The sequence below is a fragment of the Oryx dammah genome, unplaced genomic scaffold (genome assembly GCF_014754425.2).
Source record: "Oryx dammah isolate SB20612 unplaced genomic scaffold, SCBI_Odam_1.1 HiC_scaffold_16, whole genome shotgun sequence".
NCBI lineage: Eukaryota > Metazoa > Chordata > Mammalia > Artiodactyla > Bovidae > Oryx > Oryx dammah.
The window spans coordinates 41,621,667-41,647,868 of record NW_024070200.1 but is presented as its reverse complement, the minus strand read 5'-3'; the positions used below and the strand labels follow the sequence as shown (position 1 = coordinate 41,647,868).

The following is a 26,202-nucleotide window of genomic DNA, read 5'->3' as shown; positions in this document are numbered from 1 at the left end:
GAGAAAACAACTGTGAGGGGCTGGAGATGACAGGTGAAACCACAGATGCTTGTGTGGAGAGAAGCCTGGGCTGAGGTCTCCTGGGTGTAACTGACAGGCACATGTTTCCAGAGAAACAAGGGCCTTTGAAAGATACTATAAGAAAGGGAATTCCGCTCAATGGACAGTAATAAAAGAATAGATAGTCTTGATGATGTAAGGAATATGCTAAGAAGAAAAGAGAGAATCAATTAGAAATGCAAGGGAGGGGCTTCCCAGGTGGCTCTGTGGTAAAGAATCTGCCTGCCAATGTAGGAGATACAGGTTTGATCCCTCGTCCAGGAAGATCCCACATGCCCCAACTGCTGAGCCTGTGCTCACAGCCCGTCCTCCACAACAAGAGAAACCAGTATAGTGAGAAGCCTGTGCACCACAACTAGAGAGTAGCCCCCACATGCTGCAACTAGAGAAAGTCCACATGCAGCAATGAAGACCCAACACACTCAACAACACATAAATAAGTAAACTTATTCTTAAAAAAAAGAAATGCAAGGGAAAGCAAACATCTATCTATTCAAATAAGGCAAGGTCCAAATATGAAGGAAACTCAAAGGTTGCATAATTTAAACAATGGATGGACTGTAAGAACCTTCATGCTGTTGTGTTTTCCTTTGTATGGCCCCGGTGACTCACCCAGGGCTACCTTTCTTTCTCTTTGAGTTCAGCTGCAATGTTAGGCTCAGCTGTGAACAATCTGTACAGAATCACAGTAAAATCTGCTAGTTTATCCATTTTTAGAATTAACATAAAGACCTAGTATGGAGGATGGAGGAGGGCGAAATGAATAAAGATTGTCAAAAGGTACAAACTCCCAGTTATAAAATAAATGCCATGGGATGTCATGTACAACATGGTGACTACAGCTGATAATTCTGTGTTGTATATTTGAAAGTTGCTAAGACAGTAGATCTTAAGAGTTCTCATCACAAGAAAAAATATTGTAACTGTATGTGGTGACAGATGGTAGGCACATTGTAGTGATTTCATAATATATACAAATATTGAATTGTTATACTGTATACCTGAAACTAATATGTCATATGTCAATTATATCTCAATTAAAGACAAAATATAAACAAGGACCTAATATATAGCACATGGTACAGGAGACAGGGATCAAGACCATCCCCATGGAAAAGAAATGCAAAAAAGCAAAATGGCTGTCTGGGGAGGCCTTACAAATAGCTGTGAAAAAAGAGAAGTGAAAAGCAAAGGAGAAAAGGAAAGATATAAGCATCTGAATGCAGAGTTCCAGAGACTAGCAAGAAGAGATAAGAAAGCCTTCCTCAGCGATCAGTGCAAAGAAATAGAGGAAAACAACAGAATGGGAAAGACTAGATATCTCTTCAAGAAAATTAGAGATACCAAGGGAATATTTCATGCAAAGATGGGCTCGATAAAGGACAGAAATGGTATGGACCTAACAGAAACAGAAGATATTAAGAAGAGGTGGCAAGAATACACAGAAGAACTATACAAAAAAGATCTTCATGACCCAGACAATCATGGTGATGTGATCACTAATCTAGAGCCAGACATCTTGGAATGTGAAGTCAAGTGGGCCTTAGAAAGCATCACTACGAACAAAGCTAGTGGAGGTGATGGAATTCCAGTTGAGCTGTTTCAAATCCTGAAAGATGATGCTGTGAAAGTGCTGCACTCAATATGCCAGCAAGTTTGGAAAACTCAGAAGTGGCCACAGGACTGGAAAAGGACAGTTTTCATTCCAATCCCAAAGAAAGGCAATGCCAAAGAATGCTCAAACTACCACACAATTACACTCATCTCACATGCTAGTACAGTAATGCTCAAAATTCTCCAAGCCAGACTTCAGCAATACGTGAACCATGAACTCCCTGATGTTCAAGCTGGTTTTAGAAAAGGCAGAGGAACCAGAGATCAAATTGCCAACATCTGCTGGATCATGGAAAAAGCAAGAGAGTCCCAGAAAAAATTCTATTTCTGCTTTATTGACTATGCCAAAGCCTTTGACTGTGTGGATCACAATAAACTGTGGAAAATTCTGAAAGAGATGGGAATAGCAGACCACCTGACCTGCCTCTTGAGAAATCTGTATGCAGGTCAGGAAGCAACAGTTAGAACTGGACATGGAACAACAGACTGGTTCCAAATAGGAAAAGGAGTACGTCAAGGTTGTACATTGTCACCCTGCTTATTTAACTTATATGTAGAGTACATCATGAGAAACGCTGGACTGGAAGAAACACAAGCTGGAATCAAGATTGCCAGGAGAAATATCAATAACCTCAGATATGTAGATGACACCACCCTTATGGCAGAAAGTGAAGAGGAGCTAAAAAGCCTTTTGATGAAAGTGAAAGAGGAGAGCGAAAAAGTTGGCTTAAAGCTCAACATTCAGAAAATGAAGATCATGGCATCTGGTCCCATCACTTCATGGGAAATAGATGGGGAAACAGTAGAAACAGTGTCAGACTTTAATTTTTGGGGCTCCAAAACCACTGCAGATGGTAACTGCAGCCATGAAATTAAGAGACGCTTACTGCTTGGAAGAAAAGTTATGACCAACCTAGATAATATATTCAAAAGCAGAAACATTACTTTGCCAACTAAGGTCCGTCTAGTCAAGGCTATGGTTTTTCCTATGGTCGTGTATGGATGGGAGAGTTGGACTGTGAAGAAGGCTGAGCGCCGAAGAATTGATGCTTTTGAACTGTGGTGTTGAAGAAGACTCTTGAGGGTCCCTTGGACTGCAAGGAGATCCAACCGGTCCATTCTGAAGGAGATCAACCCTGGGATTTCTTTGGAAGGAATGATGCTTAAGCTGAAGCTCCCGTACTTTGGACACCTCATGCGAAGAGTTGACTCATTGGAAAAGACTCTGATGCTGGGAGAGATTGGGGGCAGGAGGAGAAGGGGACGACAGAGGATGAGATGGCTGGATGGCATCACTTACTCGATGGACGTGAGTCTGAGTGAACTCTGGGAGATGGTGATGGACAGGGAGGCCTGGCGGGCTGCGATTCATGGGGTTGCAAAGAGTTGGACATGACTGAGTGACTGAACTGAACTGAATATATAGCATAGGGAACTATATTCAATGTCTTGTAATATGCATTAAATCCTCCCTGGTGGCTCAGCAGTAAAGAACCTGCCTGCCAATGCAGGAGATATGGGTTCAATTGCTGGGGCAGGAAAATTCCCTGGAGAAGGAAATGGCAACCCACTCCAGTATTCTTGCCTGAGAAATCTCACGGACAGAGGAGCCTGATGGGCTATGGCCCATGGGGTCACATATAGTCGGACATTACTGAGCGACGAAACAGCAACAAATAAGTATTAATGGAAAAGAATCTGAAGAAGAATAAATACAGATCTATACAAATGTACAACTGAATCACTTTGCTGTACACATGAAACTAACACAACATTGTAAATCAACCATACTTCAATTTAAAAAATAAAGAAAAAGATATTATGTCTTAAATGGGAATTTCATTAGGAGTTTGTTTGAAGATTGTCCCTCCTTCATTGAGAATATAAAATATATTTGATCATAAATAAATATATACCATAATGAGATATTACTACTTATCATTAAAGAAGCTAAAATTTTTTAAAAACCTGCCAATGCCAAGAAACCCTCTTACATTGCTCATGGGAATGTAAAATGCTACAGCTCCCTTGGAAAGCAGAACACAGGGACAATTGAAGGGCTTTCAGAGGTGGGATTGAGGGCTCTGATTTTCATGGCATGCTCTGATTTGTTATCTGCTTTTCAAACCATATTTATGCATTTACTGAATAAAAGAAAGCAAAGAACACTAAGCAGCATGAAAATGGAAGTCAGAGAGAATTTAATGCCAACATAGGAATGAAAAATGAAATTATAAAATATTGACAGTATTGCTGAATTTTTCTAAGGGGAGGTGGTCACGAGTGATTGTTTCCTTCATTTTGCTTGTCTATATTTTCCACACTTTCTAGAAACCGCTTATTGATTCTGTAACAAGAACGTGGGTGCAGGCCATTACTTCAGGCTGGCACCCTGTGTGTGTGATGTGTTCCCCAGGTCAGGCCCTTTCTGTAATCCTGAAAGCCTGGCTCTCTCGGTGTGGCTGACTCAGAGTTGTGTCTTCAGAAAGCTGCCCTTCAAAAAGAAAAACCAACCAAGGTCTGGGATTCCTCTTTCTGAGTAGACGGTCTCCAGAGCTCATGATACTGCCCTTCCTGCCAGCCCTGTCTCGGAGCTCTTAGCTTCTCTGCCTCATCACCACTCATGGACCAGTTCACTTTGTTCTAAAATCCTTTACCAAGAGTAGACAAACCAGGAGATTCAAAATGAAATTAAAATATGTAAGTTGTGGTAGTGTTCTTTTAACTTGTGTAGTTCAATAAACAACACGCATAAACCACTCCCCAAACTTGTATCTTATTCCTTTAATACACTTCTCTGATTCCTTACCCCTGGAGGAAGAAATGGCAACCCACTCCAGTATTCTGGCCTAAAAAATTCCATGGACAGAGGAGCCTGATGGGCTACAGTCCATGGGGTTGCAGAAAGTTGGACATGACTTAAGCCACTGAGCACACATGCACACACTGATTGCTTAAATTCTTCACACTAATTGGATAAAAGATAACTGTGAAAATGAGATGTACTTTGAAGGTACGTCCCAGGCCTGTTTTGAGAAATAAGGTTTTTAAAGTTTGACATGAACCCTCTAGATATTCCAAACCCCCTTTTGAAGCAGCAGAACCCTAATTCTGCAAAAAAATTTTCCCCAAGTCCAGTACACAAAATCTATCAAAGAAGCTGCTTTTTTAAAAAAATATAATTTAAAAAAATTGAAGTATAGTTGATTTACAATGTTCTGCTAATTTCTGCTGCCGCTGCTGCTAAGTCACTTCAGTTGTGTCCAACTCTGTGCGATCCCATAGATGGCAGCCCACCAGGCTCCTCTGTCCCTGGGATTCTGCTGTACAGCAAAGTGATTCATTTATAAATATACACATATATTACATTTTAAAAATTCTTTTCCATTATGATTTATCCCAGGAGATTGAATAGAATTCCCTGTGCTGTACAGTAGGACCTTGCTGTTTATCCATCCTAGATGTAACAGTTTGCGTCTGCTAATCCCAAACTCCCAGTCCGTCCTTCCCCTACTCCTCTCCCACTTGGTAACCACAAGAGGTAAAGAAGCTGCTTTGATTGAAGGAGCGGGAGGCTGCTGAGAGTTGTTCATCATGCCTGCTCATATCTGCACACACACGCCCCCACACCACACCCATGTACAACCACACACACACACATACACAGATCCCATAGACATACACTGCATGCACGGTAAACCACACACCACACATACATTTCACACCCTACGCACACACTGCACGTAGATACACATATACAATACACCAAACCACATACAAACATACTACACACAAAGGTCAAACACACAGTCCCCTAGCCCTCTGGGGTTTCACAGAACATAGTTTAAAAATCAATGCTTTCAATGCAATCATTGTATTTCATTTTAATGAGCAATCTTCTTTCTTCTTAAAAGTGTAAAAACCCATGTTCACCAGCAATGATAAAATATTTAGTGCTCTTTATTCAAGAGCACTGGTTTGAATCTGAAGTTAGTGCCAGGAGCTCTTATTTCTTGCTGGTTCTTTGAAATGACACAGCAACATCTCCTAATAATCCTAACAACTAGACATTGTTGGTGTTAGTTGCTCAGTCGTGTCCGACTCTGAAACACCATGGACTGTAGCCTGCCAAGCTCCTCTGTTCATGGGATTCTCCAGGCAAGAATAACTGGAGTGTTGCTGTGCCCTCCTCCAGGGGATCTTCCTGATCCAGGGATCAAATCACATCTTGTGCATCGCAGGCAGATTCTTTACCATCTGAGCCACCAGGGAAGCAACTAGACACTGGGTCATCAGAAACCCCAGAAGATTTTCTGAGATCCACAGCACAAGGGAGCTTGTACTAATACACCCTTGTACAAAGTCATGACAAACAGTATAGATTGAAAACACTTAGTTTCACCGGCCAGCGGGGCCCAAAGACAAAGATCTGACTCCGAGCTATGTCCACACGGTTCCAAGCCAGCGCCAAGCTCAGCTGGTCCGGAGCCGATGCATTTGTTCCTGGAAGGCAAGAGACGGGGCAGTTCTCACGTCATGCCTGGACTGTGGCGGGTTGTGGGGGAAGGGGCTGGGTGGGGAGCATGGGCTTCCACAGGCTGGCTCAGCATCTCACCCTTTTCTCTGGCCCCTGAGTGACTCAGTATTTTCAAAGAGCTGGCTGGGAGGAGGATGGAGGCAACCTCTTTCCATGTCAGGAAAGAGGTTTCTGTCCCTGGGGGGAACAGAGGAGGAAGCCAGTGACCCCAGTTTCCTATTCTGCAAGAGGGCAGGAGCCCTGGGGCCACCCAGACACCTGCCAGGCTCCTCCAGATCAAAGGGGACCACATTCCAGGGTACCAGCCCCTATTGCAGGGAGACCAGCTCAGTACCACCAGGAGGCTGGCCCAATGGGGACCCCTGCCCCTCTCTCCTCCAGCACCTTCCCCTTCTCAGTGGAGGAGGGAGGTGACTCCTCAACCAGCCAGGTGGCAGCCTATCGTTAGGAGAGTCTGGGAAAGTTGACAGAGCGCAGTGAGACATAGGGATCACAAATGAAAAATCGTTTCATGCTTACCCTCTCTGAGCTGAAACCTGTCACGAGCTAGCTGTCAATGGAAACTGATTCTTAGCCATCAAGAACCAGTGATCCATTGCTCCCTCCTCCCAGAAAAAGTCCCCCTCCAGAGAACCCACTTGGAGCTTCATCACGTTACCATGGCTTTAGACTACAATAACTCTAGGCAACCTGGCCAGCTCAGGGTTCCATCCCCAGCAGACACATTTCCTGGCAGGAGGAAGTTGCAGGGGGAGGGTTTCCCGGCCAAGAGTGGGGCCTGGAGAGGCCAGCACGGAAAGGACAGGAGGGGCCATTTCTGAGAGCTCACCTTTCAGCAGGGCAGTTAAAATCGCCATCTCGATGTCTTGCTGACCCTCAGAACCCATCCTAAACACAGTGATCTGAAAATAGATTAATTGTGAAAAGACTGAGTAAAGCAAAGTGGAAATTGAGAGAGAGAATTAGAGTGTTGTTTAAAAAAAGGACCTCAGAGGCCAATGTTAATACAACCATCCCTAGAGCAAGGGGATTTTCCATCAGGGCCTTCTGATTTCCAGAAGGGACAGCATTTTGTATCCTCACCGGGACCTTATTTTATTCTTCACCCCACCTGGAGCTGAGGGAGCCCATGCAGGACATTCATGCTAATATCTAAATGGCTACTGAAAGTGACAAAGGCATCTCTACTCAGATTTGTTACATTTGTAGGAAATTTGTAGATTTAGAATTTTGAAGAGTGCCTGTGTAACAAGAGTGCGTCTTCCTTATAATTAAGGAGGTAAAAGTCTTCCCTGGTGGCTTAGACTGTAAAGAATCTGCCTGCAAAGTGGGAGACCCAGGTTCTATACCTGGCATGGGAAGATCCCCTGGAGAAGGGAATGGCAACCCATTGCAGTATTCTTGCCTGGAGAATCCTATGGACACAGGAGCCTGGAGGGCTACAGTCCAGGGGTCGCAAAGAGTCAGACACAACTGAGTGACTAACACTTTCATTTTCCCCTTGAAGGAGGCAAAGGGTAGAAAATAATGAGGGTATTTGGTAGAATTTTCTAAGCACACCTGAAAGCATGGTGTGTGTCACTCCTCAGTGCTTTAGTATTTAATTTTTAAAAAAACTTTTTGGCTGCACTACACAGCATGTTGGGTCTTAGTTCCCTGACTAGGGATCGAATCCAACCAAGCCCCCTGCAGTGGAAGCATAAAGTCTTGAGCATAGGGGCCACAAGGGAAGTCCCCGTGACTCCAACACTTTAAATCTCATTGATGACATCAGCCTCAGAACTGGTGGGATGTGCCCTGACACACACAAGATCCTATGCACCTGTATCCCTACTCTAAGGAGAACCTGCCTGTGCTTTACCTGCTTCCCTCACATGGACAGAATCGCCAGCTGGGTCAGGATCTGTAAACTGCCTCTTGGAAAAGCCTGAATGGAAATAGGAACAACTTCATCCTGCACACATAGGCAGCATCAGAAAGGAAACAATTCTCTCTGTGGAGCTGCCTAGAGGATCCACTCAAGACACTTACCAGTTCTTTCTTCTTCATGCACTCCATGATCATTGCAAACAGCTGATGTGATTGTGTCTTGTTGTAATTAAATGTTTTTTGGATGGTGACTATAAGCTGATCCCTGAGGGAGTCATTGATTAACCTGTTTGAAGGAGATGGGAGAAAGAAGAAAACACAGGTGAAATCCATATGAATAAATCTATATGAGTCAGGGGTCCCCAGCTTCCAAGATCTAATAATGCCTGATGATCTAAGGTGGAGCTGATGTAATAATAAAGGGCACAATCAACGTGATGTGCTTGAATCATCTCAAAACCATCCCTCTGTCCCCTGTCCGTGGAAAACTGTCTTCCACAAAACTGGTCTCAGGTGCTAAAAAGGGTGAGGACTGCTGAATGTGATACTGTCTGGTATCTTTGTTTTGAAAATTAACCACTGGAGGATATTCCAGGATACCAGGATAGGAGACCAAAAGGGACCATAGTCAACAGCTGCATTTACACTTGTCCTAAATTTCAGGCTATGTGAGTACTTAGTCGCTAAGTTGTGTCTGACTCTCTGTGACCCCATGGACTCTAGCCCACCAGGCTCCTCTGTCCATGGGATTTCCCAAGCAAGAATACCGGAGTGGGTTGCCTTTTCCTACTCCAGGGGATCTTCCTGACCCAGAAATTGAACCTGAGTCTCCTGCATTGGCAGGCAGATTCTTTACCACTGAGCCAGCTGGGAAGCTCCAAATTTCAGGCTACTAGGTTGAAAACCTTAGAAGGGAAAATGAAGTTGAGAGAGAATGTATACCCTCCCCCTGCCCAAGAAAGAATCCATAAGAAACATTGCTTCTGAGAGCACCCTCACTTACTGACCCTGGGAAGTGGGAGAGTAGAGCTAGAAAAATTCCTTCTCTTATATTTTTGGGCTGGCTAGCCATACCACGACTCCTTCTGGGCCTCACAAGAGGCAATTCAAACCCCACCCTTCCTAACATGTCAGAGCTCCTACCCTCCTTCCTCCGAGTACTTGTGGGCAAAGGACAGGATGTCTGAGGCCCGGCCGCTGCCATCGCAGACCACCACGGGGACCGGCGGCTCTTCTCGGAGATATTCCAGGACGATGGAAACCACGTTCGGGCCCCCTTCCACCACAAGGCCCACGAGGGGCACGCCCTGCCCCAGCCCTGCAACACATACCACATCCAAGTTCAGACCACTGTCAAGGCCCCATCTGACCCCTTGCTCTGACTCCTGAAACATGGGGAAGAAGGAAACCCTTAGGCCTGGACGTGTGCTTACAGAGGGTTAGTTTTCACTGGGAGAGTTGAAGGCCCTCAGGATGTGATGGTTGCTCACGGTCTTTTATTCAAAGCCCACATCATAGCCTCGTTGGAAAAAACAGAGCCTTAAAATGATGAACTTGACAATACGTATGTGGTTCAGCTGTATGTTATCACTCACATGGCTTACAAGATGCTTCAAGGTGAGATGCGAGAAACATGGAAGATTCTTCCTGCTAAAAGAATACTTCCCTGCTGCCCTGTCCTGGGTGATGTTCCCACTCTGGATGGCTGTCCCTTCAAGAATGACACTGCAGATGGTGTCTGGACCAGTGCTAGGAGAGCTCCATTCTATAATACCAGCCTCACGTGAATTAGCCTTATGACATGGGGCCAGTCACCAGGCCACCCTGAACTGCAGCAGACCATCAGTAAGAGGTGAATCACCCCAGGGTCTCCTCTGCCTCCTGAAGGAGCAATGGATGTAAAGTATAAGAAACTGTGAGGCTGTCAAGTCAAGGTGTTCTGTCAACCTCAAGTGGTGCTATGAATGTGCAGTGTTGTTATAGTAGGTATAGTAGCTGTTGATTAGCCTCTAGTGCCTGGAATAGGCAGTGAGTTATCTAGGAGAGCAACGCCATGGACCATCATTAGCTCGCCAGTTAATAACTTGTTCCCATAAAGAATCATATATATATATACACACACAAACACTGTTGTACAGCAGAAATTAACGCAACATTATGAATCAGCTATATTTCAATAAAAATATACTGATTAAAATTGTGTTTCCACAAACATCATATATATATGTGGAATCTAGAAAATTGGTACAGATGATCTTATTTGCAAAGCAGAAATAGAGACACAGATGTAGAGAAAAACCAAGAGGCGGGGGAGTAGGATGAATTGACAGATTGGGGTTGACATATATATATACAACTAGGTGTAAAATAAGTAACTAACAAGAACCTATTGTACAGCACAGGGGACTCTACTCAGTGCTCTGTGGTGATCTGAATGGGAAGGAAATCCAAAAAAAGAGGGGATACATGTATACATATAGCTGATTCACTGTGCTGTGCAGAAGAAACTAACACAACCTTGTAAAGCAACTTCACTCTCATAAAAATTAATTTTAAAAAATAATAACTTCCCCCAGAGTCCTCCCTCTGCCTCTATGAGACGACAGGACTCTTCTGAACATGGTAGGACAAGCCGACTCTGGTGGCAGAACCAGAAGGTGGGCTCTGGGAAGCAGGTGGTAAGGCGTGCCTCAAGAACCCAGGATTCTGGGTGGGAAGGGAAATAGTGGGAGTGAAGGAGCAGCAGAGACCCATTTTCCTACTTCACAATTTTACCCTCAAACTGGCCAGGACAGACTATGTTCTGAGCATGTTTCCCCAGTGTCTGTTTGTTGTGATGGGAGTTATCTGATCTCAGTGAATAAGGTAGTGAATAGAAGACATGTCCTTGGTTTCACGGTTCTGAAGGACTTTGGATAAGAACTGCCAGCACAGTTGGGAGAAGGTCTAAGAACTTCAAGCAGGGAAATTGAGAGTTTCTGGTTTGCTTCCACAATGCATTTCTATAGTCAGTAATTCTTAAATATTTTGAACTTTTTTTTTTTTTTTTGTCTGCACTTCAAGACATACAGGATCCTATTTCCCTGACCAGGGCTAGAACCCATGTCTCCTGCAGTGGAGGCATGGAGTCCTAACTGCTGGACTGACATAGAAGTCCCATTGTGAACAGCTTTGCAGTCTCCTACCAGAGTAATCTCAGTTATATTCATTTCAGAAGCTATGTGTTGAGGGTCTGGTATGTACCAGACAGGCTCTTTAGCCAAGAGATGCTGGAGAAATGGACCAACCAAGAGATGCTGAAGAAATGAATCAACCAAGAGATGCTGAAGAAATGGACCAAGACTATGCGGACTTGCCCCAGAGATTTTCAACCTCTGCAAGGCTTGACATTTGAGATCTTCAGGACTTCAGGGACCCAATCACCTTCTTTTCTAGAAACAGAGGAGAGCTGGTTCTTCATGGTTCAGGCTGGACTACTGAAGCTCCGTGCTGTGGGAGGTGACGACTGAGCGCCCCTTTGCTGTCCCTGCCCCACTCAGAACCTTGGGCAAAGGATGACAAAGGGAAGCCCACAGGTCACACAGCCAGGGGAGGCTGGGTGGTGTGAACATGCACGTGGCCAGAACAGCAAAAATGAGAGAGCCATCAGCCAGGCAGCTGCTGCTTGGAAATCCACAACTTTTCATAGCACGCTGTCTCATTCCAACTACACTGCAGCCCTACAGACCCTTTAATTATGATTTACAATGACCATTTCCCAGGTCTAGAATGTCTTTTGCAATCTTACCAATAATGGTTACAACAAAATACCCTTTAAGATCATTTGACCATTGTTTGACATTAAGAATCACTGGAGTTTGAACAGTCACTTTGCTGTACAGAAGAAATTAACTTAGCATTGTAAGTCAAATATACTCCAATAAAAATTATTTTAAAGTAACTACAGTCATTACAAGAAATGAGAACCACTGTCAACATGGTGGGGAATGCCATCACCATGACAACGGCTGCAGGGCTGTTTCTTGGGTCTGCACTCCTTGTGAACTTGGGGGAAAGCATCCTAGTGCAGCTCAAGGAGTGGGATTTGGTTGGTGGCCAAGGGAAAGGGTCTTGCCATGGTCAAATAGGAGTCGGGGGAAGGCTGTAAATGTCTGCGGGCAGTCTCTTCTCCAGCCTGTTTTGTAGGACAGCCCCAACCCATGGAACAACTTACTCGTGTTGATCTTCTGCAAAGAAATGTGCTTCTCTAGCTGCCGTCTCAGCATCACCTCGGCCCCATACTTGCCCAGGGTGCCATTGTCAGCCAGGATGAAGTGCGTGTGAGAGTTGTTGAGCACGGAGAGCTTACTCAGGGGGTTGGACATGGTCTGGTACACCCGTGTCACCTGATGAAATGCACAGCACAGTTCAGAGCTGCAGAACTTCGACAGTAAAACTAACAGGAGAAGCAAAAACACTCAGATGTGGAGCTATGGCTTCATCTAATTGTGCACTTCAACCTGCTCTGCCTTCCCTAGCCTCTCTATTGAAAGTTTTTTGTTTGTTTGTTTGTTTCTAATTTTTATATTAAATTAGAAAAAATACTTCCGTCATGACAACCCAGTATCTTAATTTTGCAATTAAAAAATTTTTTTTCATATTTTGGCCATACCTCATGGAATGTGGGATCTTAGTTCCCTGACCAGGGATTGAACCCACATCTCCTGCAATGGAAGCATGGAGTGTTAACCACTGAAGCAACAGGGAAGTCCCGACATCCCAACATTTTAGATCATGCCCTTCTTCAGGGGATCTTCCCTACCCAGGGATAGAACCTTCATCTCCTGCACTGGCAGGCAGGTTCTTTACTGCTGAGGCACTGGGGGTGGGGGTCAGTATCCTGCTTGAAGTCTTGTATCATCGTTTTGCAAGATGTTACTGCTAAGGAAAGGGAAAAGGCTACATGAGACCTCTCTTTATTATTTCCTACAACTACAGGTGAAATCTACAATGACATCAAAATAAAGGCTTCAGTTTTTAAAAATTGCACACCTCTGGGGAGAAAATACTTACATCCCTTCCTACCAGGTCTTCCTTGTTCTCCACAATGCCCCAGGGAGCAATTCCTATAGCACAGACCCGGCCTCTGGACTTGGAGGAGTGGTCCTTCAAGGCATCCCCCACGTGGCTGATGACACCTGTGAGCAGCCATAAGTCATATTTGCAGGCCCTTTACCTCCCATCAAATCACTTTTCAGGAACTTTAGGGATCCCTGCTCTGAGCTGCTCCACTTCCTGCAGAACAGGGTTGAATCACTGAAAGTCTGAGCTCATAAAAACTAGTCATCCTGCATTAGCTCCTAGGAAAGGGAAAATAAAAACCAAAGCAACTGTACAGGAATTTTCTTTACAAGTTTCCAAGACCTAAGGATGGATGAAGCAAGGGTCTCCCTTTGTCTGCATTCAGCTAAAGCTGAGTCAGATGGCCAGGTGTGTTTCTCAACCTCTCTGGGCCTGTGATGGGAAAAGAATTGTCAGAAGCCTCAGTGAAAATGAGGCTTTGTCCAGTGCTCATGTCAAAGAATAGCATATAGTAGGTGCCAGAGATGTTGACCATTATCATGATCATACCAAAATAAATACCAAGACACCACATAAAATTTCACTTCTGCCATAAATATTATTGTTACCATCCAGGGTTCTTGGTCTTCCCCCATCAATAGAGATCAACTAGAGGCCAGACAAGATTCTGGCAAGACTTTATTGGGGTCCCTGCTGCTGCAGGAGGGGTAGTGAGAACAAACAACAGGTGCCCTTGCTTGCTCCCCTAGGTGGGGTGAGCTGGTTCCTTACATGCAGTGAGGATCAGGAGTGTGTCCAGGGGTGAGTCTGGAGGGGTGGCTTAGGTGTTTTGCCCACCTATTAGGTGGTGCTGTGTGCAGGGGGCATGCACAATACCCTGTTTTTGCTCCTGATCCCCTGCTTTTCCTCCAGGCTCTTCAGAAGTGGCAGTTATTTTTTTGTTTTCAGTCTCTTTGTAACTTTGGGTCCAGAATTTGTCCCAACTGTGCGTACACACAGATTTTTTTAGTCCCATAAAAATTAACTTTATGAGACTCTCTCTTTAGTTACTTTGATTTTGTATCTCAAGGAGAGGTGTGTCCAGGTGCCAGCGCTACAGTGAAGGGTCTCAGGACCCAGCCTGTCTCAGTCTCAAGATGTAGCATGTTTTGTTTCTTGATCTTAATTATCCCAAAGCTTCTAGAGAACCACAGTGATCTCAGGGTCTGCACATTCACAGCCAGGGAGAGGGCTGACACTTACCTGTGCTGACGCCCCCGGTGAAGATCCAGGCCCCAGTGGTCATGGAAGCCTTGATCAGGCCTTTCCCGAAGACCTGCTTCAGCTTGGGCTGCATCTCAAAGTTCTGAAGGCCCCCATGCACGGATATTAAGAGCTTGGGGAGCTCCAGTTGCCAGTCTCTCACCATGAGATGAAGCAGCGAGTCTGGCTTGGTGTCGTAGGAGACCCGGATATACTGCAAAAGAGGGTGTGGCCCTCAGCACCCTTTCTTGGGTCTGACTCTCATGTCACTGTCACTCCGGTTCAAGTGACAGCTTCCTGCCTTTCTCTCTGGCAGGGATCTGGGGCCCTCTGTGCAAGTCCATGGCCACACGATGGGAAGGAACACTGGAAGGTTGCCAGATTCGGCAAGTAAAAATATAGAATGCATAGCCAAACTTGAATTTTACATGAACAATGGAACATGTTTTAGTATAAGTATGCTTCCTGCAATATTTGGGGCATCCTTAAAAATTACATGTTATCGATCTGAAATTCAAATGTAATGGGGGGTATTGTATTTTACCTGGCAAACTTTGTCTTTTATTTTTTCATTGCCTTGTGTTGTGTGAGTGTTAGTCGTGTCAGACTCTTTGTGACCCCCTAGACTGTAGCCCACCAGGCTCCTCCGTCCACGGCATTCTCCAGGCAAGAATACTGGAGTGGGTTGCATTTTTCATTGCCTTAGGATGATTTATTTTGTCAAAGTTCTCAGCCAATTTTCCTAGTATCAGAACTTCTATAATGACAAAAATTAATACTGAGAGTAAAAGGAATCCTGAAATTGTCCAATACTGAAAGATAAAACTATTAGCAAAGATTTATTTTTAATTATTTAACTAGCTTGTTAAAAATTATGTGCATTGCAAATAGGTTCATCTGTACCATTTTTCTAGATTCCACATATATGCATTAATATGTGACATTTGTTTTTCTGTTTCTGACTTATAGCAGAAAATAACACAATATTGTAAAGCAACTATAAAATATTTTTAAAGTAAATAATCCCCCCAAAATTAAGTACTGTCACACACATGCACAAATGTTTGCAAATTAACAAATTTGTCAGAAATTTTGTAGAAACAAATTTGTAGAAAATGAAACCAAAGTTCAAAGGAAACACACTCTAAAATTTCAAAGCAAAGACCATTTATAGTTCTAAACGACAACTGAAATACTTCTTCACTGTGTCTAGCGTTCATAGGAGCACAGAAATTACTCCAGATTGATTTTATTTCTGGATACTTTTTGTTCATTGGAAACTTCTAGGAAATATGCCTGTTCGGTTTACAAAAATTTTAGAGCAATTTAGGAATTTATCTACTTTATGTAAAGCTTTTTAACAATTGGTCATTGTTGGGCTATATTCCATGTGCTCATGATCAGTTGCTAAATTGCATTGTTCAAGCCAGGGATTCCTCCAAGCCCGTGGAAGAAAGTGAAATCCAGTCTAATCCAGTGATAGTCAACTCAATCCCCCTCCCCTTCCACCTCACCCAAATCCCAAATCTCAGTCTTCCTGGATCATCTCTCTTTTACTATTGAATCAAAAACATTTAAAACAGGTCAAAGCTGACTGCGGTAAAGCTCTGTGCATGCTTATGTGCTCAGTCGCTCATTCGTGTCCAACTCTTTGCAACCCCATGGACTGTAGCCCACCAGGCTCCTCTGTCCATGGGATTTCCTAGGCAAGAATATTGGAGTGGGTTGTCATTTCCTTCTCCAAGAGGTCTTCCCAACCCAGGAATCGAACTCGAGTCTCCTGCATTGCAGGCAGATCCTTTACCGCTGAGTGACCAGGGAAGCCTATAGAACCCAAGGCGTAGGGGAGGGATAAATTGGGAAACTCCGGTTGACATTTACACACAGTACTATACATATAATAGAAAACTAATAAGGACCTCCTGTATAACACAGGGAACTTGCTCATGGTCTGTATGGGAAAAGACTATAAAAGATTGGATATACCTATATGTATAGCTGATTCACTTTGCTGTACACCAGAAACTAACACAACATTGAAAATCGACTGTAGTCCAATAAAAAATTTTTTAAAAAAGGTCCCAAGCTGGCTCAGCTGGAATGTGGCTCCAGATACTGGACAGGATGTCTTAGAGGGAATGGGTGCTGGAAATGGGGCTTGTAACTGATCTCGGGGCTGGACCTTTCCCTTAAGGTGAAGAAGAGGTTAATGAGTCCATGCACTGGCCCTGTGAAACGCTTCTTTGTGTCCTGGCCAGTAGGCAGGGCACCCTTCTGGAAGACCCAGTGCTATGGTATTTGCTTGGAACACTTCTGAATTTTATCTGAACAATGATGTTGGGCCAGTGAAATAGAATAAAATAGCAAAAATGGCCTGACAGGGACCGTGGGAGTATTATTTAGAATGGGCTGAAAGGGATCCCAGTGCTGCCGCCTCCCCTCTCTGGCAGGGCTCCTCAGAAAGGCAGAGGGCACTCCCTGTTTACATGCAAATGTGAAAGGCCTCCGTCTTCTTGTCTTCTCGGACCAGCTGAATGCCCGCCAAGGGAGGCTGGGCTTGGACTTCAGAGAGAAATATTTCCAGGCGCTCCTCACCCATTTAAGGGTGGCTCAGTGCCCGCAGTTATTTAATAGAAAAGACAAAACAAAGCCCCAAACAACCCTAAAAACCAAATGACATAATTCGTCTCTTATCCCTGGAGATGGAACAGTATCTTTGTAGAGTCCGGCTGGACTGTGATTCTTAGTATAGATTTTACTGTTTCCCTGGTGGCTCAGTGATAAAGAACCCGCCTGGCAGTGCAGGAGATGCATGTTCGATCCCTGATTCAGAAAGATGCCCTGGAGAAGGAAATGACACTCCAGTATTCTTGGGACTTCCCTGGTGGCTCAGACAATAAAGAATCTGTCTGCAGTACAGGAAACCTGGGTTCAGTCCCTGGAGGAGGAAATGACAACCCCCTCCAGTATTCTTGCCTGGCAAATTCCATGGAAAGAGGAGCCTGGAGGGCTACAGTCCAGGGAATTGCAAAGAGTCAAACACAACTGAGCACAGCACAGCATGTGCTCTTTATCATAGTGCCCAGTTTCCAAATCTCATGGCTAAAAAGTGGAGTGTGCAGATATATTTCTTGTCTTTACAATGAAAACTCTAGGAAGATTGCATCACACCCTTGAAAGAATACCCAGGTGTCTACGGTCTCAGAGTCTGGGAGGCTGGGCCTCTGATGGAGGCTGTGGCTTAGTGACACCCCTTCCCAAGCCTCTCTTACCATGGCTTTGTTGGAGTATCCGCCGCCCTGAAATTCGAGAATCCCATAGGAATCTGTGGGGTAGTTCTGGGTGTGTTTGCCAACAGACCATTTTTCAGGTTGAACTTCCGCCAGCTTGTTTTCCTCTCCATTTTTGCTGGCTGTTACACTTGGCAGAGGGGGGATGTGTTGGTTGGTGAGCTGGCCACAACAACACCTGAAAACAAAGACAAAGCTTGGTCTTTCTAAAACATTCTCCTTCTTACGCTGCATTAACCTGAATAGAAGCAGACTAACACCTTCCTCATCCAGTTTTACTGGGGACAGAAATACCCCTTATGGTGTCCTTTTCCAGATAATCAGTGCATATCTATTTCCACGCCAGACTATTTTAAACACAATGGATGACTGCCCTTCCTTACTGAACACATCTTAATTCTCTCTCTTTTTTTTTTAAGGATTGTTGTATTTATTTTAAAATTTTTATTAAAATATTTATTTATTTATTTATTTTTGGCTGTATTGGGTCTTCGTTGTTGCATCCGGGCTTTCTCTAGTTGCAGTGAGCGGGGAGTACTCTATAGTTAAGCTGAGGACTTCTCATTGCAGTGAACTTCTCTTGTTGTAGAGCACGGGCTCCAGAGCACAGGCTCAGTAGTTGCAGCACAGGGTTTTAGTTGTCCCACAGATGTGAGATCTTCCCAGACCAGGGATTGAACCTGTGTCCCCTGCAGTTGGCAGGCAGATTCTTAACCACTGGCCTACCAGGGAAGTCCTTTAATTCTTTTTGGTGTTTTGACAACATGATTATGGCCACCAATCACTGAAATTCTGTGACAAAGGACACTCACTCTCCATCCACCCCCCATACAGAGTTGACCCTCAAGGATTTTTCAATATTGCTAAATTCTTCCATTGCTTTAGTACAACATTTCTCTACACAAGTTAACACTGAAAGTGTATTTGTTTTGCTGCTCATACTTTTGATGTCAATTCAAAGAATCATTTGCCAAATCCAAGGTCATGAAGATTAACTTCTACGTTTTTGTCCAAGAACTTTATAGTTTTAGCCCTTATTATCTGATATGTGATAGATTTGGAGTTAATTTGTATATGTGGTGTGAGGTAGGGGCTTAAAGCCATTCCTTTGTACCTTGATGTCCAGTTGTTTCAGCATCATTTGATGAAGAGACTAATCTTCCCCCATCAGGTTAGGTAACCTTGCCAAAAAATCATAGACAAGTCATAGACAAGTGAGTTTCTTTCTGGACTCTCAGTTCTGTTACATTGGTCTTTATGTCTACCCTTATTCCAGTACTATACTACCTTGATTAGTGTAGAACTGTAGAAAGTTTTAAATCAGGTAACATGAGCACTTCTACTTTGTTCTTTTTTATAAGATTGTTTTGGCTATTTTGGATCCCTTGTAATTCCATGTTAATCAGTTTGTCGATTTCTATAAAGAAGTTACCCAGAACTCTGATAGGGATTACATTGAATCTGTAGGTCATTTTGGCTGTCTGCATCCTGACAGAGGAGTTTATAGCCCAGGTGACTCTCTGCTTAATGACTCACATGGAGAATAAGTTCTGGGCATCCTTGACTCCTCCTCCCTTTCCCTCAAACACCAGAATAGCTGCTGGCAGCTGGTGGACAAGGGCTATTTTGAATAACATCTTAATTATGGCTTCCAATTTACCTGTTTGGGTCTTTAGTGCTGGGAATGACAAAGATACATTCTCGTTTGCAAAAAGTTTTTTCTATCCAAGCTTTCTGTCCCTAGAAGAGGAAAAAAGTGGACATTAGACTGAGATATTCCCAAACCAACCTCAAAATTCATTATTTTACTTTTATAAAATGAATAGTAACAGGGAGTCTGCCCAAAACATTTGAATAAACACCTCCAAGAATGGTGAATGCAAGCCTTTCAGGATCTTAGCTCTGGTTCCTTTTAAGAGAAATGGCTCAGAAATATGCTTTTGTGGTTTCCGTAGGGCTAGGAAACCTGTGCTTTGCATGAAAATCAGAGTCTACAGAAGGGGAATGTTGGTGCCCCTAGAGCCAGCCAGTGCCCTGCGGAGCCTGGTGTGGACATGAGTTATTGGAAAAGCTGACAAAATTGTCAGTCTCTGATCAGGTCTTTGTTTTGTTTTGTTTTTCCTTAAGATGTGTGTGTGTGGACCATTTTTAAAGTCTTTATTGAATTTGCTACAACATTGTTTCCATTCATGTTTTGGTTTTTTGGCCACAAGGCATGTGGAATCTTAGCCCCTGGACCAGAGATGGAACCCATGTCTCTTGCATTGGGAGGCAAAGTCTTAACCACTGGACCAACAGGGAAGTCATTCTGATCAGGTCTTCGATTTGCTGACAAGAACCTGGTCTTCTCTAGACTCCCAGGCCCCATTGCACTATAGTCATTTTATAAGTAATGTTTCTAACTGGTGCTCAGATTCACCAACTGTTATTTTTATAACTAAAAATATTGAAGATTGTGAAGAACTGGGGCCTCATGTAACATTGATGCTGAGGCTGGAAATTGGTACATTTACCATCAGGGGTAATTTGGCAATCATTTGTTGCAATTACAAAGCTTATATGTTTTCACTTGTCATTTTTTAGGATTTTATTCTACAAATATGCCTGAACAAGCTGACACAGGCCCAAGGCTATTTACTGCATCACTGTCTGTGATATCAAAAGGCTAGGAGTCACCTACTGCTTATCAGTAGGGGATTGTTACCCAAATCATGGAATAGTCATCGATGCAATTCTTTGACAAAACAAAAACATTTTTTGAAAGAGAATAGGATGTTCTTGTTCTATCGATAAGGGAAAATCATTGAGCTATGGTAAGTGAAAAAGCAAGCCACAGGATAATTTCTAGAAAATAGACACCATGTATGGGAATGATACCCCAGGAGCAGCTGGCAGTGGGTCCCTCAGAGGGAGACCTAGAGGCCTCAGGGACCTGGGTGGAAAGGAGGTGCCCATAGCCTGGGGCCCTGCTTAGTTTTTTTAAAGATTTGTCAAGCTTAGTGAAGTAAGCCATAAAGAAAGACAAATATCGTATGATATTGCTTTTATGTGGAATCTAAAAATGTGATACAAACAAACTTATTTACAAGACAGAAATGGACTCACAGACACAGAAAACAAATTTATGGTTACCAAAGGGGAAAGGTTCGGGGGGAGGGATAAATTAGGAACTTGGGATTATCAGATGCACACCACTATATATAAAACAGATAAATGATAAGGACCTACTGTATAGCACACGGAACTATACTCAATATCTTGTAATAATCTATAAAGGAAAAGAATATGTGGGAATTCCCTGGTGGTCCAGTGGTTAGGACTCAGTGCTGTCACTGTGGGACCTGGGTTCAATTCCTGGTCGGGGACTAAGATCCCACACACTGCACAATGTGGCCAAAGATACATAGATATAGATACAGATATAGATACAGATAACTGAATCATTCTGCTGTACACCTGAAAGTAACACAACATTGTAAATCAACTACACTTCAATTTAAAAACTTTTTAAATTAAGATTTTATTTTTTTTAGAGCCATTTTAGGTTTACAACAAAACTGAAAGGGTGGTACAGAGATTTCCCATTAACTCCCTGCCCTCCATCCTTATCAACGTTCTCCACCAGGGAAGTGTATTTTTTACCAAAGTCGAACCTACATTGACAAATCATTACCACCCGAAGTTGATAGTGTGTGTTATTTCACTCTTGGCATTGTACAGTCTATGGTTTGACAAATTAAAATGACTTCTATCCACCATTATAGTATCATACACAGTGTTATCTACCCCCAAAATCTTCTGTGCTCCGCCTATTCATCCCTCTCTCCTCCTAATCTCTGGAAATCACTGAATTTTTACTATCTCCATAGTTGTGCCTTTTCTAGGATGTTGTATAGTTGGAATCATCCCCTCTAAAGTCCTCTTAGGCTGGCTTCTTTCACTTGCAAGCATGCTAAGTCACTTCAGTTGTGTCTGACTCTGTGTGATGCTATGGACTATGGCCCTTCAAGCTCCTGTATCCACGGGATTCTCCAGGCAAGAATACTGGAGTAGGTTGCCATGCCTCCTCCAGGGGATCTTCCTGACCCAGGAATCAAATCTGTGTCTCTTATGTCTCCTGGATTGGCAGGCAGTTTCTTTACCAAGCAGTGTCACCTGGAAGCCCTTTCTTTCACTTGGTTGTATGCCTTTAAGATTCTACCATGCCTTTCTGACAGATAAGTCTTTTTTAGTGCTGAATAATATTCCATGGTCTGGATGTACCACAGCTTATTTACCCATCTACCCTCTGAAGTTGGTTGCATCTAAATTGTGTCAGTTCCAAATAAAGATGCCATAAACATCTGCGTGTGGTTTTCCATGTGGGTGTTTAAGTTTTCCTGTTTAAAAATCTGAATGATGTGAATGTATGACCTTGGTGTGTAGCCATCCTTCAAGTGTGACATAGACCCTCCAGGACCTGTGACTAATAAATATTCCTCCAGGTTCCCTTGGTCTTGGCTGAAGTGTATTTTGCAATCAGAATAAGAACCACAAGGGCTGGGGCAGCCACATTAGTCCTAGAAGGGTGATGTCTGTGTGGCTCCCTGCAGTGAGGCGTGGGTGAATGCCCTGGGCATGCCTAGCCAGGAGCTTCATTTTCCACAGGCTGAGACCAGCATGGTTACACAAAGCACAGAGCTCAGGAGACGGGATCATCAGCTGACCACACATATACACGTATGTATATTTGTTTCCTGGCTCCATCCACCAAAAGGGCCTAAAAACACTCTGATTGAAATAAATATACTTAGTGTGCAAATATTTGTTTCTAAACAACATTCTCCACTAAAAAAAGCCAGGGCTCCTAGGACAAATGACTGAATCCAGATCTGGGGCAGAGAAAGTACAAGAAGAGCCTGGAACATCTTGTGCCAGAAAGTAAGGAAGTGTTTACTTTCCACTTGGGAACTTGTCAGAAAATACAGAACCCTCTTTGAAAGGGCTCTCATTGGCTTTATCTGAGATACGAGCATGAAACTAAATGATCACAATAAAGAACTGTAACACTTTGGCTGAAATAAGGATCCATGAACTCACAGTGGCAGAAATTTATACGTAAATAAATATATAGGGGAGATGGGAAAGCTCTTTCTTGCATTTCTTAGTCACCCTCCCGATGCAGGGGGCCCGGGTTCCACCCCTGGTCAGGGAACTAGATTCCACATGCCACAACTAAGACCCAGCACAGCCACATAAATAAATATTTAAAAAATAAAGAAAACCAACATTTGGCAACCATCAAGAATCTTTGTTGAAATCTACATGCCACGGGTAAAGGATTGGAGAGTAACAGTACACTTACATAATCTCAAGGCATCTCCCACAGATATTTCTCAGTCACAAAGGGGAAATGAGTAATCTGACAGGTTGGAGAAATCTGGTGAATACCACCTAAAATAAAGTGAGCTGTCACCAGCATGAAACCAATATTCACCATGAGCCTCTAGATGAAATGCAGAGAAGAAAAATTGCCTAAAATGCAAAATCTGAATCTAACAAGGAGGAAACTTTAGACAACCAAACTGAGGAGCATCCTGGAAAATAACCGAAATCACTGAGCTTTAAAACTCCAAAGGCCGTGAAAGGCAAGTAAAGTCTGGGGAACGGTCACAGGAGCTATAGAGACACGACCCTGGAACACCCTTCAGTTTTTTGCCTCATCTTTGGCCCTGGCCCCCAGTCCCACCCACCCTTTCTGACTCCCACCCTCTGATCCCTCTCCAGGCCCCACTCCCTCTAATGGCTCATTGACCCTTCCTCCCAGTGCCTCCACCCTACCCCTGCATAAGAAACCCTTCACAGAAAATTGTTTTAACCAGGTGTGGGAAATCAGGGGAGCTTCCCAGGTGGCACAGTGATAAAGAATCCACCTGCTAATGCAGAAGACTCAGGTTCGATCCCTGGGTTAGGAAGATCCCCTGGAGGAGGAAATGGCAACCCACTCCAGTGTTCTTGCCTGGGAAATCCCATGGACAGAGGAGACTGGTGGGCTACAGTCCATGGGGTCACAAAGAGACGGATACAACTTAGTGACAGGGCACACATCCATGCATGCATGTGGGAAATCAGAAATCCAGGGTCTAGCCCCTTAGAAAACTAGGCTCAGGCCCCTGTCATCACAAGGGGGACAGGCCATCTGCCGTGCAGGGTCTCAAATGCTGAGGTGGGTAAGGAACTGGGCCAGCAGTAACGTGCCTCAGACATAGTCACATCTATTCTGTCACAGGCAGTATTCAAACACCCCCACCACCCAGTGCCCCAGGCACCCTTCCTGCTGGTGCAGGGCATCTGTGGGCCTCCAGGGGCATCAGCCTGGCATCTGCTCCCCCATCTCAGGAAGGGGCTTTTCAAAGCGCCCAGTACTGACTCTGCTTGTAGCCATGGGCAAGGGCAGCAGCTGGTATCCACACAGCTCCAGGCTCAACCCACTTCCCTCTGCTTCACCAAAAATCCATTCTTTTTCTAATGAAAAAGCTAGTATGTGATTACCATACTTTCCCTGAGGAAAGAAAGGCTTTACACTAGTACTAACTCTGAATTTTTCTTATTCTTTTTTTAGTTTAGTTAGGAAGAATCCAGTTCCAAAATTCCAGTTACTGCTTGTTGTTGTTGTTCAGTCACTCAGTTGTATTTGACTGTTTACCACCCCATGGACTACTGCAGCATTCCAGCCTCCCCTGTCCTTCACTATCTCCTGGAGTTTACTGCAGGCACTCCTGCAGGGGACCGAGCAGGACTGTGGCTCCTGTGATTTTTGTGGGAGATTCATATCCATCAAGTCTGTGGTGCTATGTTACTGCTTAGTCTCCAGAAATGTTCTAGAATCTTCTGAGGATGAACAAGAGGTCCCGGAAGTCACTCACTCTATGCCTGCAGTCATGCTTCACAGGGTCTATTTTCTGTCAAGAGGCCCAGCAGGGAGGCTCTCTGGCTCCCTGCTCCCCACCCCCTCCAGCAAGCTATTCTTACACACCCTCCCTCTCTCATCTGACCCTTTTCCTCCCACAAGAATCTCGGAAGCCAAAGCCCTGCTCGGTCTCCTGTAGAAGTGCCTAGTGGAAGGGTGGTGCTCACTGTCCCCTGGTGACTAAGGGGTGATTCAGAAGCCCAGGTGGAGTGTGGCCAGGGATGTGGGCAGCTGCCCACCCCTGGGCCCCTGAGGGCAGCTGGGCACACAGAGCAGGGAGTCACCCAGGTCAGCTGACGGGGGGCGAGCTCAGTCTCAGAGGCAAATTCAGGTGAGAGGCGATGGGTGGAGGGCCTCTTGGTAAACAGTCCTCCCAGCCCTCCAGAGGATGCCCCAGGGCTGAGTCAGGCCAAGGGATTAAGGAAGGGCATGTGGACTGAGATGAAAGGAAGCAGAGCCTCCTGGGGTTCATTCATAAACCCTCCAAGTTCCCCCAGCCCTTAGGCTAAATCCCGCTCACTCATCTGAAGCAGTCTCTTCCATCACAAATATTTATATTATTTTATTTTTTAAACAGAAATTGAGAAGCTTTTTTTTTTTTTTTCAGGGAAGAAGTGGTTATTTGAAATGCCTTGGGGCAGGGTAATGGGACCCCTGTCCTGGGGATTAGGCTCCCATCTGAAAGAGTGCAGGAAGCTGAGTAGGGGGATGTGGGAGCACTGCCCACCACACTGAGCTGCAACTTTCCTGTCTCTGAAAGGGACACTGCTTTGCATAGTTCTGAGCTTCAACTGAGATGATATTAGTGCCATATTTGGGAAGTGCTACAGGAGATATGGATTCAATCCCTGGTTCAGGAAGATCCCCTGGAGAAGGAAATGGCAACCTACTACAGTATTCTTGCCTGGAGAATTCCATGGACAGAGGAGCCTGGTAGGCTACAGTCCATGGGGTCACAAAATAGTCGCACATGACCAAGCAACTACGCAGGCACACACACACATTTAAATGGAAATCCTGGTCATTCCAACAGCTCCCCTCCCTTATCTACAGAGGTTACATGCTAGGACCCCCCAGCTGATGCCCAAAACCCAGATAGGACCAAATTCGGGATATACTATGCCTTCTCCCATACATACATACTTATGATAAAGTTTAATTTATGAATTAGGCACAGTAAAAGATTAACAATAACTAATAATAGAATAATGACTAATAATAAAATAACACAAATGAACAGCAATTCCTAATAATGAAAGAAAAACCCTTGCCTGGTCTGGCCTCTAGTCAATTTCTCTTCCTTGAGGAAGAAGGTTCAGTAGCAGGCAGATGGGATATTTGGTGGTGCTGTTGGGGCTGGGAAAGGACCTGATGTTGATGGGGATGGAGGGACGGGAGGGGCCTAATCATGAACCTAGGTTTCTGGCTGGTGGAGCTGGGTGGCTGGGGGTACAATTTATGGAGGTGGGGCCACGCAGGCCCAGGCTTGAGGAAGACAATCCAGCCCCCTGCAGTGAACACCTCAGGCTCCAGGCACCCACTGGACCTGCAGGAAGGGAAAGGGGTCAGCTGGTTGCATG

At 44.3% G+C, this 26,202-nt stretch overlaps 1 protein-coding gene across 1 annotated transcript in view; it reads right to left on the bottom strand.

Moving 5' to 3' along the window:
* TRPM1 (transient receptor potential cation channel subfamily M member 1) overlaps positions 1 to 26,202 on the bottom strand; it is a 120,903-nt gene that overhangs the window by 47,230 nt on the left and 47,471 nt on the right. Inside the window, exons 3-11 of the mRNA XM_040257108.1 lie at positions 19,334 to 19,413; positions 17,656 to 17,851; positions 14,384 to 14,597; positions 13,133 to 13,257; positions 12,294 to 12,465; positions 9,224 to 9,398; positions 8,243 to 8,366; positions 7,041 to 7,113; positions 6,077 to 6,177 (exon numbers count right to left, since the gene is read on the bottom strand). Coding sequence (XP_040113042.1) covers positions 6,077 to 6,177; positions 7,041 to 7,113; positions 8,243 to 8,366; positions 9,224 to 9,398; positions 12,294 to 12,465; positions 13,133 to 13,257; positions 14,384 to 14,597; positions 17,656 to 17,851; positions 19,334 to 19,413 — 1,260 coding nt within the window. The remainder of the gene's footprint in view (positions 1 to 6,076; positions 6,178 to 7,040; positions 7,114 to 8,242; positions 8,367 to 9,223; positions 9,399 to 12,293; positions 12,466 to 13,132; positions 13,258 to 14,383; positions 14,598 to 17,655; positions 17,852 to 19,333; positions 19,414 to 26,202) is intronic.